The sequence below is a fragment of the Lytechinus pictus genome, chromosome 8 (genome assembly GCF_037042905.1).
Source record: "Lytechinus pictus isolate F3 Inbred chromosome 8, Lp3.0, whole genome shotgun sequence".
Taxonomy (NCBI): Eukaryota; Metazoa; Echinodermata; class Echinoidea; order Temnopleuroida; family Toxopneustidae; genus Lytechinus; species Lytechinus pictus.
In genome coordinates, this window is record NC_087252.1 from 3,304,661 (window position 1) to 3,319,405 (window position 14,745).

Consider the following 14,745-nt stretch of genomic DNA (forward strand, 5'->3'; position numbering starts at 1 on the left):
AGAGAAAGAAAAAAAAAAGAAGATATTTTCATACTAGCAAAAGGGACAAATAGAACAAATTTGCATCTCTTCTTTGAAATAGTATATAGAAATGAAATCACTTTAAATACGTGTGGCTTTCATGTGATGAAGGAAAAATAACTGGGAGAAACCAAATCAACAAAATATTCACTTGTGGCAAATGGCATTACCAAAATATAGCAGTAGACTTTCGATATTTGTGTCAAAATAAAGTGGAAAAAAATAATGCTGTTAATCTTCATTGAATTCCACAGTGATTATGTAGAATGAAATAAATACACGTTTTCTCTTTAATACAGTGTACAATCTAATTTTCATGCCAAGGCTGAAAACAAATTTTCACACTTTGCTTTGAAAAAAGGGTCATCAAATTAAACTTATTAACATATTACCTTCATTTCTTATGATGACTGATGTTGTTATGTTACGATACGATGTGTTCGCCACCCTACACACTACCCCAAGCTCATCAGTACCGTTGTATACTGGTGTGAAGACGATAGTTCGTGTAGGCACTGTTAGTCGTCCATCATGGGGAACATTTTCATTCTCTTGTAAATCATCATATATGATTATTTCTTCTGAAACATGAAATTCCAAATTCACTGGTGGTTTCACCGATCCATTAGTTTTGCAGACTAGTGTCCTATTTTCCCCTTCTGCAACCGTAAGCGTTTCTTGCTTATGTAGAGTGACATTGTCATTTCCGTCTACAAAAACCAACCCGGCCGGCGGAACTGAAATCATTGAAATAAAATATGTCGCTGTTGATTTTATTTCAATAGTTTGCTAATATGAAAAGTATACCGATTAAAAGAATAAGGTGTTTATCGTTATATGATCAGGACATGACACGTGAGGTCTGTTTTATTGTGTTAACTTTGCCAATAGAGTAATTGCCATAGACATCTTCATCATGATTTGCTGTTGAGCTCTTATATCAGGATAGAAAAATAACACGGGTGAAGTGTCCGAACACCTCACCCCATCCTATAATATAGCCTTATGTATATGTTTTGATTACTGAAGTTTTAATTTATTTGACCTAGGCCTGAATGAGAAATGTTCAGTAATTTTATCACTTATATCAGTGATAATTATCCATGTGCTCACAAGTCAAGAAACATTGCAAAAGGTTAATGGCAGCCATATTTACATTCAGTGTGGCAGCAACAAGTGAATGATCGTATGACAGCAATGATTTGACTGAGGTTTAATTTACAAACATAATTATGGCCACTATTTCAACTGAATTTCATAGCTCACGATCGAGATCAAGGACAAAACTTATTTCAAGATGGCGGTAATATTGAAATTCAAGATGGCAGCAAAGCTTTTAACGAGTTGTAAGAAAATTTGTGATTGAATTTCCATATTTTAAGGATTTTCATTGGTGACAAGTCATAATAGTGGACAAAACCTATTTCTAGATGGCGGCCATATTGAATTTAAAGATAGTTGCCACTGTGAAATTCAAGACGGCTGCCAAGCTTATAATGAGCTGGAAAAAAAATGTGATCTATTACTTTTCTGGTTCTACAAACATCGGCATTTTAACCATTTATCAGGATTTTAATGGCTTAAAAGATAAAGATAAATGACGAAGAATATTTGAAGATGGCGGCCATGTTGAAATTCAAGATGGCGGCCTAATCTGACGAATTGAAATAAAATTAATGATTCAAATGATATCATTAGTATTTCAAACATGGGAATTGTCACCATTTTCAATCGTTTTTTTTATAGCTCACAAGTCAAGATATAAGACAAAATGCATTTCTAAACGGCGGCCATTTCGAATTTCAAAATGGCGGCTGAAGACCTGCTCGAAAAAAAAATGGTAATCCAATTTATTTTTAAATCGGCACCCCCAAATCGACAACATTAGCTAATAAAATCCATTTTGGCAAGCAAATCTTGCTGGAAAGCATAGTCTATACTATGTGTACATCTATACTATGTGTATATTTTCATGTAAAAATTATTATTTCGGAAAATGTTACTTCTTCTTTGATAAAGAGTATAATGTTTACCATTTACTGTCAGGTTGATGGTGCACCGATGGAAGAGTTTCCTAGACTGCATGTTAACAGTATATATCCCCTCGTTAGTAAGTGAAACATTGTTCCTTTTCAAACTGCTGACCACCCCATGATTAAATTCAAATGTGTGCACCGTCGTATTTATTTGACTGTCCTGCGAAGTCCATTTGAATAACACTAAGTCACCTCTCTCCCAAGAAATTAGTATCACTTGTGATGCGGTTACGTTGGTCCATATGCACTTGAGTTGTACATTATCCCCAGTGTTTACTTGCCTGATTTTATCTAGAAAGCAAAAATTATTAAAAAAGAGATAAAAAATAATGTATGTGTGTCCCATTACTTTTAATTTCTACTAATTGTGAGCTTTATCAAACAGTTGTCCCAAGGCCATGACAGCAAAAAAATATGTATGTATTATGTTTTAAATATCATGGTAATGACACGGGAGAGGGCCAAGCGTAAAGAATTAGATGGTTTTAAGCATTTACGTTCACACAAATACGACGCAAGAAAAATATTTATCTGTCAATTAAACTTTCCCTGTTTAGGGCATGTGTAGAAACTATCCTTCTGTATGGTGCACAAACATGGACAATCCAGAAGTCCTTAAAATACGGACTAAATGGCACATATACTCAACTTTTAATGAGAGTACAAATCATTAGTTGGAGAGATCACAACGCAAAAGATGAAAATTATGGAGATCTTCCGCCTATCTCCACCACGATAATTAAACGTAATATGATATTTGCTGTTCACTGTGTCCGTAGTGAGAATGAAATTATTTCTCATGTAATTTCGTTGCACTTCCCTCACAAAACGAGAGGACGGAGATTTTAAATTTGTTGATTATATACGTAGGGATACAAGTAGCTTGTTACATTAAATAACCAACTCTCATGTCAGATCAAGAAGCCTGGCGTATTGTTGATTAATTTTCGGATGCGTCCGATTTGTAGTGTAGTAGTGTAATGAAAGTAATGAAACCTGTAGTAATAGCAGTTGACTATCATGACGAGGGTTCATAATTACAATTGAAATGATATGGGAAATAGAAAAATTAGTTATTAAAACGATTTAGGTATAAGTATCTTACCGTTAGAAGAAAACACCGATCCAATGGTGATAAGTATAATAAACAAATGCCACATTATTAGAACTAGAATTCATACATTATGAGAAGATGAAGACGAAGTTATGAAGCAGGTATGTGTCACTGCCCAAAGGTTATCTCTTTAACCACAACGAAGCAGATGAATGAGCATTTAAGGTGGCGCTATTAACCCTTCCGGTGCGGCAGGCCCATGTATGGCCTGTTACAACCGATAATAGCCACCTTTCGCAAACCTCACGGACGGTAATATTAGGGTCCCCTAACACAAAAGTTAACGCTTAATCACAAACTTGATTTTTTAAGATTGATTGTACATTATAGTAAATAGAATCAAACGTAGAAAACTGCTCTACAATCATTGCTAAGCTTTGTGTTACAGGCCCTACAGATCTGCTTTTCGTGTGCAAAATTCTTTCCCGCGACACCCGCACCATACATGCATGTACATTAGACTGATGGTCATCATCGTATATTCTCCCTGAGCCGGCGGCGAGCCTCTTCTATGACAGCTGGCTGGAGGTATTCGAAATGCAGGGCCTACAATAGATTATGACATGGATAAGAAAGTGGTTTTTTAAACAAATCGAGTACATATTGAGTGAGGAAAAGGTTAATAAAATAAGGCTTAGATATAGATCATTACAGTCCATCGAATCGATATTGCCTTTAATGTGGATTATTGGTAGATCACTGGCAATCGATTCCATGGGTCAGATCACCTCTCCAGCCAAAACCATTTCGCATGCGTTGATTATGTACACCGACAGCATGTATACGTCTGAACGCGTACCAGCCGAGTTTGCGGGGTTTTTTTCAGTTGTTTACTCCTACACAAACGACATGCCTCTAGCACACAATGTAATGGGCATTATGTTTTACTTTCCCCAGATATTGGGGATTAGATTCAAATTCCCGGGGGGACCACTTCCATTGATGAGTGGATACCAGGCACGACTATGCGGTTTCGAAAAGCGCCCTAGACAAGAGAAGCAAAGCTTTTCCAGATTATGAAAATGCATCTCTTAACAAGTATTTGGCTTGTGAAACCCTACAAGTATTGGAAATATATCACTTTCTTCAATATTTTAAACATCATTTTTGGCACCCTTATAACGTTACAAAGGCCTATACGTAACGTACTTGCCAACTCTGTCCCCTTTTACGCGTGGTCGCGCCTGGTATCCACTCGTCAATGGAAGTGCCCCCCCCCCCCCCCCGGGCGGCCTCTCGAGCTCTTGGAGGAACCAAATGTGGCTCTGGAAAGTCGTTCTAAATCGGATATGTCGCTGTTACCATAGTAACAACCAGAATTTTGCACACGTAATGCATATTGAATGTTTCCATTGCAGATGCGAAACGAAAAAAATCTCATGTCACACAATTTGCATTGCAGGACAGAGTTTTACGACCATGACGACGACGGGCCCAAAGGTCTCTTCCAAAATCAACTACCGTCGTAAATAAGCGTTCGCGTTCTCCAACGAAAGGTCGGGAATGTCGCAGCGACGCATAATGTCGCAATTGCGACATTATGCGTTGACTGTGACATTATGCGTTGGATGATTTTGGCATAATGTCACAATCAACGCAAAATGTCGTAGCTTAAACTACTAACGCATAACGTCGCAATTCTTAACGCATAATGTCGCAGCGGTATTTTCTTCAGGAATCGAGTTGCAGATAAGATATATAAAAAAAGATATATGAAAAAAAATAACCGGGCATTACAATATTTTACAAGCATTGACAATCTGTTTCGTTTCTCTTCTAAATAACGAGAGCCCCTGAGCAGTGGCGGCACCAGGATTTAAAAACTGGTGAATGGCAAAGAAGGAGGGATAGAGGGGGACTACATTTATTTTGCATGTTTCACAAAATGGAGTGTGAAGCGCGACTAAGGCGTTTGATCCAACACTGTAAAAAGTTTACTGTAGATTTTACAGTAAATTACTGGCAACTCTGCTGCACGGTAATTTACTGTAATTTTTATTTTACAGTAAGCTACTGTAGTTTCGTCCTACAGTAAATTACTGTAAATTTGAACTAGCTACAGGAAAATACCGTGAAAAGTGCTGTAGCTTACTGTAAAATTTACCAAATTTTAGAATTGTTGCTACTGTAAATTTGGTTAAATTACAGTAAACTACTGTAAATTTCCCTTGCATTACAGTGAGGTACTGTACACTTCCTACAGTAAAATGCTGTACACCTTCCCAATTTACCCCCAGTACTGTACACTCCCTACAGTAATTTACTGTAAATTGACCCCATTTACAGTATGTTTTACTGTAATTGGCACAACTTCCAATGACAAAAATACACTTGAGTAAAACTTTTGAATGAAACTTTGAAAAGTCTTTATTGCATTAACATGCAGTAGAACTGACAATGCCATATTTCACAAACAGTACAATTTTTGTAAGGATCATGGGCAAAATGCTGGCAAGTAGAATGTGTTGCATAATCAAATTTCAAAGATGACAATTATACAGAAACTATGTACACAGAAATGTCCTAAGAATGCTGATGTTCATTACAGACCTGTTCACTAATGTAGTCAAATTTCATGAATACTTTGTTCCTCTGGATTTGGTAATAGGTAATTACCATGTACTGAATGGTATTACAATAAGTGGCATCCTTTTTGCATGCATAAACTCTTTATGTATTTGTTGGACCTGTCAGAGCAAGCAACAAAGGTTGTAAGAACAACCATAAAATTTGGTTGGTGTTACTTTATCTGCTGTTTGCAATTCAGTTGACTTAAACATTTTGTAAATAAATCTATTCAACAAGTAAAATTCACCTTGCATGCATTAAAGTAGTTGTAATTGCTAACCTTACACAAACTTTCAGGCCACTGTATATTAAATGAGAGTACATTAATGAACAGGTGTGTTTTAAAGCAATCCATTTACATGAAGGGTACCATAATCATTCAAATATTCAGTCATAACCCATTAGAATCAATTACAAGTGAAAGCAATTTTTCACTTATGCAACTACTGCCTGAAATAATGGCAAACTTTCAATTTCTTTAAGAAAACAAATCTGACTAAAGTGAACTTCCTTCTAGGAGGGCTTGTCTCAGCTGACCTTGGATGAACACTGGATGAACATACACACGCACACACGCACACACACACACACGCACACACACAGACTCTCTATCTCTTACATCCACATATCCGTAGTAACACGCAAAATGCTTACTCCATGGTAACCTGACGACAATGCTTCTACCAGAAGAAAACTGAATTTTTAAGTGAAACTTCTCACTTATGAGTAATTTTACATGTATACTATTAATTGATAAAAAATTAAGTGTATGTCAACTTCTTATATATACATATTCCCAAAAATCTTATTAAGACAGAAAACCTTATTCAATCCTATATCAAAATAATGAATAGTCCTAAACACACACTGAACCAATAATTTATATTACAAGCATACAAATACATTAACTGCCATGAATACATTAAATTGTGACAATAATATTACATTGCATACAATATTCCTCACAAATAAAGTTTCTTATAACAGTACTATCAATTTGATATTGAAACTGGCAAGAAAGAACCCGAATGAGAGTATTGCTACCATTGCAAATACTTAATATTTACATGAATATTTGACGAACAAACATGTACAAATATGACCTCCAATTTTGCCAAAGTAATGTTTGTACTGTGACACTTGAACAGCTGCGAAAGTGAAAGTATGAAAATGTTATAATTCTGTGAACAACAAAATACAATGTAGTAAATCCTCAGTAATCATAATGAAGAAAAATGTCAATCTGTGAGAAGTATCTACAATTTTCAAATTTTTCTGTACTACATCATGCAAATCTGCTATTTTGAGAAACTCTTGAAATGTAATCAAAATGTCACATGCTTTTTCATTTGAGGAATTTCTGATACATTTAATATCCTTTTCTGACTATAAGAAAACAAAAAATTGCTACATCACCTTAAGATTTCCTGAATTTCTTGATATAATTTGGTCCTCTTTACAAAAATGGCTAACAGTCAGCCATGCATGATATGCAATAATGGAGATCACTGTGTCATTCATGTAATAATAATATAATAATAATCTCACTCCACCTTGGTAGGCTGTGTTAAAGCCACATACATTACAGAAGTTTACATCGTTCTCAGTAAACAGCTTATTGCAATATTTGTCAACATCTTGATGACCAAGCGCTTACTACGCAGTATATATATATACATATATATATAATGTAGCACAATGTTGAAATCGAAATTGATTTACAGCAATGTTAATCCTAACTAAAGATGAATTTTCGACCACGAATGTTGGAAATAGATGCCTCCGCTACTGCCATACCAGAAATATATTTCCTAGTTTTTATTTCCATAAAGAAAAAAAAAACCCTCAAGACCTTTGATCTTGTGACTTCAAAATCTAGTCAGATAACTGTTTCTCAAAAAAGCAAATATATGCATTTGATTGAATCCAGAGAGCTTGAGATTTGACTTTCAGACCCAAAATCTTAATAGATCATTGTCACTTGTATATGCACAAATGAGCGAAGTTTGAAGTTGATTCGTCAAATGGTTTGGAGTTATTGCGAGAACGGTATATGTTATATGTACTTTATTGTATTCAATGACCTTGACTTTTGACCTTGAGACCCCAAAATCTGAACAGATCATTGTTACTTTAACATATACACACGAGACAAGTTTGAAGTTGATCTATCAAAGGGTTTTGGAGTTATTGTAAGAATGGTCTATTTCTTATGTATTTTAGTGAATTCTATGACCTTTGACCTTTGGACCCAAACACTTATCAGCTCATTGTCGCCCAGATATGTATCCTCAAGTCAAAAAGTATGAAGTTGACCTGTTGACCGGTTTTTAAGTTATCGCGAGAACGAAAGTGGGACAGACGGACCGACGGACAACACAAAAACATAATGCCTCCGACACCACCTTTGGTGGGCGGAGGCATACAAACAGTGTGTAGTGCCATATATCTATGTTTTTGTATGGTTCAAATTCGGTTGTAAGGAGATATTCTTAACTTTATTTTTCCAAGTATGAAACCCCTTTACATTTACAATTTCTATATGAATTTTACCCCTCCCCCACTCTTACTTGACCTGGATTTGAGAAACGGCTAAAATAAAGTTGTGGGCAATGTCAACTTAATAGCATATTCAAATGAATGTTCTCTCATAACTAGCATGTCGACAATCTATTTCAGCAAGTTTCTCATGTTATGCAATATTGGGCATAAACTCTGTAGTTGCTTGGTCAGACAAAGCTCAACCAATTATTCAAGAGGATGGTGACCAAGCGAACATAGTATTATTGGGTGATATATAAAATCACATGTTTTTAGATGATGGGGTAAAATGTACAAATCAGGAAATTAAAGCCACTGGAAATCAGCAAACCGACGCACAAATGACACTACTTTCGCGTTGCAGTGACTCTTCGACGCATGGCACTTCGACCCATCAGGGCTTATTCCGAGGAGACATCTGAGAGACAGGGAGAAAAAGATATTACAGAAAAAAATAAAATAAAAACAATCAAATGAAAACTGAGGGAGTCAAAATAAATTGACAAACCTAAAATGAAATTTATCAAACAGTAATTATAGATGGCTCCATCAAGCCAGCTTTACTTAAAAAAGAATACTTTTTAAATCACTTTTTTCTATTGTTAGTACAGAGACACACTCTTCTCTACTCAAGTACGTAATCATTAACCTGCACCAAAATACACCAGATGTTAGTGTGCTAGTCGCTAATAAGTTCTTGAAATTTTGGAGTTCCCCACAGTACTGCTGGGTTTGCTTACTTTCAAAACGTGACACTTGCAATGGAAATCATATTTGGCTCCCAAATAAATGCAGAAGTACTGTGAAGAATGTCTTTGTTTTCTAAGGCAAGGCAACAGTCGGATGTTGCTCGCTCCATCAAGTCGCAAAGCAGTAGCACATTAATAAAAAGCCTATTTATCAGATAAGAAAGTATGTTCTAGAATCAAAATGCTTAAATTTATGAGCTGCTCGGATGTGACGTCACAACATCATAACTTGAAATATTCACAACTCTAACAAAAAATTTTGACGGATTTTCTTCAAACCTTCACCAATATTTTTCTTTATTTTTCCACATTTTTTAAAATCAAGTTATTTTTCAGACTGAAATTCCATTTAGCTAGGATGTCCATGAAATTGGACTTATGTCAGTTCCAGAAAATGGTCCGATATTTTGCATGCCATATTGTACCTCTGAATGAACTCCAGTGTTGCTGCAGCCGTGCTTGGATATTCCAAATTGAGGTTGTAATAGGTGGCAAAAAGGTATGCCACCCCACAAAGAAAGCCTTCAGTTGTTGATGATGAATGGCCAATAACTCTGCTTTCAACCATGACCATCCACTGGGACTTGGCCGAGTCAAATGGGTCTCCTATCAAACAAAATAATGTTAAGATTTAATCGTTATGAGCTTCATTTTCTATAATTTGTTTTAACACTAGCTGATGGGAAAATCTCTGGTACAAATTCACTAGAGTAAAATTCAGTTATTTATTTCCAATTGTCCTGATTCCCCCCCCCCCCCCCCTTATGGACGCGTTACAAAGTGAAAAACTATAATTTATGTTTTTTGCCCAGTTTTAAAGGCTGGGATCATGCAGTATTCACATGTCTCTTTTGTTAATGACTGCATATAATTACAAGCATGGCAAATCTGAAATGCTGAAAGTGAAAGATGTACATATGAAATACAAGTCTGTTTAAGAAAATTGACACAAAATAAACGTACATGTCTGTACAGATTTAGTCTAAACCTAAATCTGAGAATGTTTTAAATGTCTGTATTATATTATTCTAAGAGGTTTGATTAAAAACACTGGAAGTTGTCATGCACCTTGGATTATGAGTTTGGGTGAATCAGATGCATCTCCCTCTTTCTCCATGTCCTCAGCAGTATCTGTAACCTGAAAAGATATGATAATCCCATGTTTCCATTACCATTACACACAAGATTCAACTCTTCAGTGTCATTTAATTGATTTTAATTTTCATACAGCATGCAGTCCCCAAGAGTGAAGGTCCAATACAATCTAGAAATAATCATCAATTAATTTTCAATTATGTACCACCTCGAAGGGGGAAGGGCAAGTGATCTCTCTCATTTCTTTTTTCAAATGGGGGCATGCCTTAGCAACAAAACACCCCCCCCCCCCACAACAAAAAATTAAAAATTGAAGAAAAAAAAAGAAAAAAAAACAGATCTAAGGAAAGGTTCCACAAAGGGTCTTGAAAAGTCCAGAGTCATCGATACAAAAGCAATTATTAAATACTAACTTTTTCACTCAGGACTAATAGCGCAAAACATTTTTCAGGAGAGTAATTATTAAATCTTACATCACGGATGAGGAAAAGGGAGTCATTCCCTTCTTTAAACAGGCTCTGCAACCCTCTCAGCACACCAGATGCTACATCATGCAGGTTTGCATCATCTTTTGCAGCCGCAGCTTCCACGAGAAGTACTGGAGGAAGAGAGAGAGGGAAAAAATAGAAAAAAATAATAAGTTGAATGAGTAGGGTCCTGGGGTGGTATTCTGAAAACGTTCTTATCTTTGTTCTTATCTTTTATCTTATCTCATTGAGATAAGAAGACGCTAAAATCATTGCAAATCGGTATTCTGAAAATCTTCTTAACGCGTTCTTATCTTTGTAAGGACTGCCTCCTTCTTATCTTCAACACGCCCATTTTTAGGATATTACCAATCAAAATGCGCTTTATATTGGCAGTTTAACCAATAGAAGCGTTCCTTATGTCAAGAGAATATCATGGGCTCTGTGCGTACACTGTTTCTGGCGCATTGCGCGAAATAGGCATTTTATACGCAATGACTGATTATTATTTCGAGACACGTGCACAAAATGAAGAAAGAAAAAAAGTAAATAAAGCAGGTACGAATAAAGAATAAAATATGAAGAAAGACAGTAAGTAGACAGGAAGGTGTCAGAATGAAGCAGAAATTAAAAAAAAAAGATGAAAGGAACAAAGCAGAAAATAATGAAAGAAATAAAGAGTAAACGAAAGTAAGCAATCAAAAAGGACTTAAGAAAAAAAAATAATAAAAATAAGGAAAAAGAAATAGAACGATTATCAATGATAAAGTGAGGAAGAAAAAATAAAGACAGAAAAGAAAGAAACTTAAAGGAAAAAATGAAAAAGATTAAAAAAGGATAAAATGAAGTAATGAAGAAGCGAAAAAGAAAAAAATTTGAAAAAAAAGACAGTGTGAAAGAAAGAGAAAACGAAAGAATAAAAAAATTTAAAAAGTGAAGGAAGAGAGGAAAAGGAAAATGAAACAAAGAAATAACGATGAGAGAGAAAAATGAAAGGAAAATTAAAGCAAAAATAAAGATTACAGAAAGATAAAAAGAAAGAAAGGTAAATTCAAATAAAGAAAAGGAACGAAAAGGGAAAATAAAAAGTCAAGAAAAGTGAAGAATGAATAAAAAAAGAAAACAAAAAACATTAATGGAAAGAATAAAGAAAAAGATTTTTTTTAATTGATAGAAGAAAGACACAGAGAGGAAAGTAAAGAAAGAGAGTAAATAAAGAATGAACGAAAAAGAATGAGCGATTAAAGAATAAAACACAAAAAAGAAAGTAAATAAGACACAAGAGTGTCGGGAAGCAGAAATTGAAAAAAAAATGAAAGAAAGAACAAACGAATGAACGAAAAAAGAAAAAAAAAAACCAAAAATAAAAGTAAAAAAAAGAAAAGAAAAAAGAAATAAGGGGAAAAAATAATATTAAGGGAAGGAAAAAAGAAAGAAAAAGGGGAAAAAGGAAAAGCACATATAAAGACGAAAGAATGAAAGAAAAAAATAAGGAAGAAATAAAAAGATTACAAAAATGTGACGGAAGAAAGAAAAATGAAAAGAAAAAAAAGGAAAGGAAGAGAGAAAGGGGAAAGAATAATAGCAGAAATAAAGACTTATTCAAGAAAAGAAAGAAAGGGATAAAATGAAAAGGGAAAATAAAAAAGGAAGAACGATGAAGAATAAATGAAACAAAGCAAAAGAAAAGTAAAGAAATTAAAAGATTCAAAAGAATAAAACAAAAAATATAAAAGAAGAATGAACTTAAAGAAAGGAAGAAAGACAGACACTTAGAAAGGAAGAAAGACAGACAGATAGAAAGGAAGAAAAAGAGAAAATAAATGAAGAAAGAAAGAAAGAAAAAAGGGATAGAAAAAAGAGACGGGAAAATAAAGGGTGAATGAAAGAAAGGGTGGGAGGAATACTTGTGGGTACTTGTTACTACTAGTGGCCATCGATTTTAAGCAAGAAAGAACGCGGACATCGTGAGATGTGATAACCCTCTAGCTATCTTAAATATTATCATAAATATCGTGAAAGATAAGAAAGAGAAAAGATAAGAACGTTTTCAGAATACCACTTATCTTTATTTTGTTCTTATCTTTTAGCGCGCTTTTGTATTATATGCGCGAGTTATAAATTTACGCGCTCAGCATAGGAGGGAAAGCAAGATAAGAAGAAAGATAAGAACAAAAGATAAGAAAAAGATAAGAACGTTTTCAGAATACCAATTTGAGAACATGACGTAGATAAGAACAAAATTAAGATAAGAACGTTTTCAGAATACCGCCCCTGGGCAGGAGGGGAGGGAGATAGGGGACAAGAAGATAGACATGGAATGAGTAAGAAGCAAAATGAGAAAGAGTTTGACAAGATGGAAGAGATATGAGAAGTAGGAGAAGCCAAAAGAAGAGATAAGAATTAATTAGAATATTAAAAGAGGAAATGAAAAAAAAAGAAAAGGAAAGGGGAGGTGGCAAGAAGGAAGGCAAAGGAGAAGAAATTGGTGAAGAAAGAAGACAAAGGAGGTGAATAATTAGAAGCAGCGGGAAGAAAAGGACAAAACAAAAAAGTGGAGAACCGAGAAGTAGAAATATAGAGTTGGAAAAAAAAATTGTTTGTGTGTTATTTGTGATCAACTTTAAAAATATTTACAAATGGATAAGTCATTATTTTCAAGAAAAGTTTACCATTATCAAAGTGTAAAAACTGCAATAGCAAAGGAAATATAAATGTGTTACATTGTGAAAAAGACACAAATGAATTCATGGGAGTATCCCCCTTCCCCATCCTTGGCTAATTATATGCACGCGCACGCTTTCAAACAGTGATGACGTCACAATGCAAAAGACCAGACTGTAACAGACGATTGCCCACGGTCGGCGCGGCCGGAACTCCGCGCGCTGCATGCATGCGCTGGCTAGCTAGCTCGCACCGTACCATACAGCACTGCACTAGCACTGAATGCTGCGCTGCATGACTGTACTGTACGAGTATGGCCAGGGTTGCATGGCTAAACTGCGTGCAGACATCGGAATCCGATGCAATCTATCTAGCTGATCTAGCAAAAAGTAGCGTAATGAAATTTAGTCGATATGATGGAATTGCTAAGAGGCATTTTAATGATAATTTCAACACATACCAAATTTCTATGCATAGGTCTTTACTATTTTTTAGCAAGTTAAAAACAGTCAAAATTTGAGTCAACACCCCGCACAACTCTAAGTCTAAATCTACACAGTACACATCTTCCGTAGACAACATCCGCACAACACACATTAACACATACATCTTCATAGACAACAGAGAGAGAGCGCGAAAAGTGAGGATGGTGAATGTCAGAGTTCCATGAAAGATTACATTATATGTAAAACAGTTCAACAAAACATTTCTACATGTGAAGGATCTACAGGATGAAAATATCACTACTTACCAGGGAATGTGTACTTGACCGGAGACGTAAAGTTGAATTCAAAACAACAGCAGTTCCGACGGCACTTCTTATCGATCTGACACTCGAAATTTTGCAAGAATTTATGCTCCGCGCCGAGTAAGAGGCGCATGCGCGTGTGACGTGTTGTATCCCAGAATGCATTTCGCGTGCTCAATTACAGTAAATTACTGTAAAGTTGATCTCCCAAAAAAAGAACTCGAATGATTGCTGTAAATTACCGTGAACCGCCTGAATAATACGGCAAATTACTGTAAAATCATCATTACAGTATCTTACTGTTAAAATTTACATCAATTTACCGTACAAATTACAGCAATTTTTTACAGTGAACTTTTGGATTCCTGTTGGAGTCTAGGGTCAGAGCACGTACGTACTTGTTTCTAATGCAGTATATAAAGCGGGATTTTGCCAAAAGGGGGTGGGGCGCAGAATGTTTTCATCCACGTTTCCCCGATGGGCCGCTAAAAGCCAATTTTTGCTGTTGGTTTATAGAGGAGCAGTCCCAACTAAAGACTAAAGTTTCAAGTGCATTTAATCAGCTTTATTCTTACAAACAAGATAGGCTATCTCACATTGCCTAAATCGATGAGCGCGCGAAGCGCGAGCTCTACTTTTTGGATAACTGATGCATTTAGACTAAAGCAATGAACATTCTTAGCAGTTTTTGCCAGTATATGCGAGCGCGAATCGCGCGCTGAATTTTTAATATATTGATGGT

At 35.4% G+C, this 14,745-nt stretch overlaps 1 protein-coding gene and 1 long non-coding RNA gene across 2 annotated transcripts; both read right to left on the minus strand.

Annotated features, from left to right (window-relative positions):
* Positions 1–423: 423 nt before the first annotated feature.
* LOC135154899 (uncharacterized) lies at positions 424–3,291 on the minus strand. Its single transcript, XR_010294306.1, has 3 exons — positions 3,163–3,291; positions 2,055–2,348; positions 424–758 (listed from the first exon to the last, which is right to left on the minus strand). It is a non-coding gene; the product is annotated as an uncharacterized LOC135154899 (long non-coding RNA).
* Positions 3,292–5,513: 2,222 nt separating this feature from the next.
* Positions 5,514–14,197, minus strand: LOC129276871 (uncharacterized). The gene is made up of 5 exons (XM_064103369.1): positions 14,007–14,197; positions 10,598–10,722; positions 10,098–10,167; positions 9,455–9,635; positions 5,514–8,698 (listed from the first exon to the last, which is right to left on the minus strand). The coding sequence occupies exons 1-5, from the start codon at positions 14,134–14,136 to the stop codon at positions 8,587–8,589; spliced, it is 618 nt and encodes a 205-aa protein (XP_063959439.1). The 5' UTR covers positions 14,137–14,197; the 3' UTR covers positions 5,514–8,586.
* Positions 14,198–14,745: the final 548 nt, after the last annotated feature.

What these genes read in the sequence shown, in the direction of transcription:
- LOC129276871 (XM_064103369.1), bottom strand. Translation starts at nt 14,136, where the DNA reads ATGCGCCTCTTACTCGGCGCGGAGCATAAATTCTTGCAAAATTTCGAG. An exon ending in ACCCAAACTCATAATCCAAG is followed by an intron (nt 9,636 to 10,097) that starts GTGCATGACAAC and finishes TTTGTTTGATAG; the next exon opens with GAGACCCATTTGACTCGGCC. An exon ending in ACACTGGAGTTCATTCAGAG is followed by an intron (nt 8,699 to 9,454) that starts GTACAATATGGC and finishes CCTGTCTCTCAG; the next exon opens with ATGTCTCCTCGGAATAAGCC.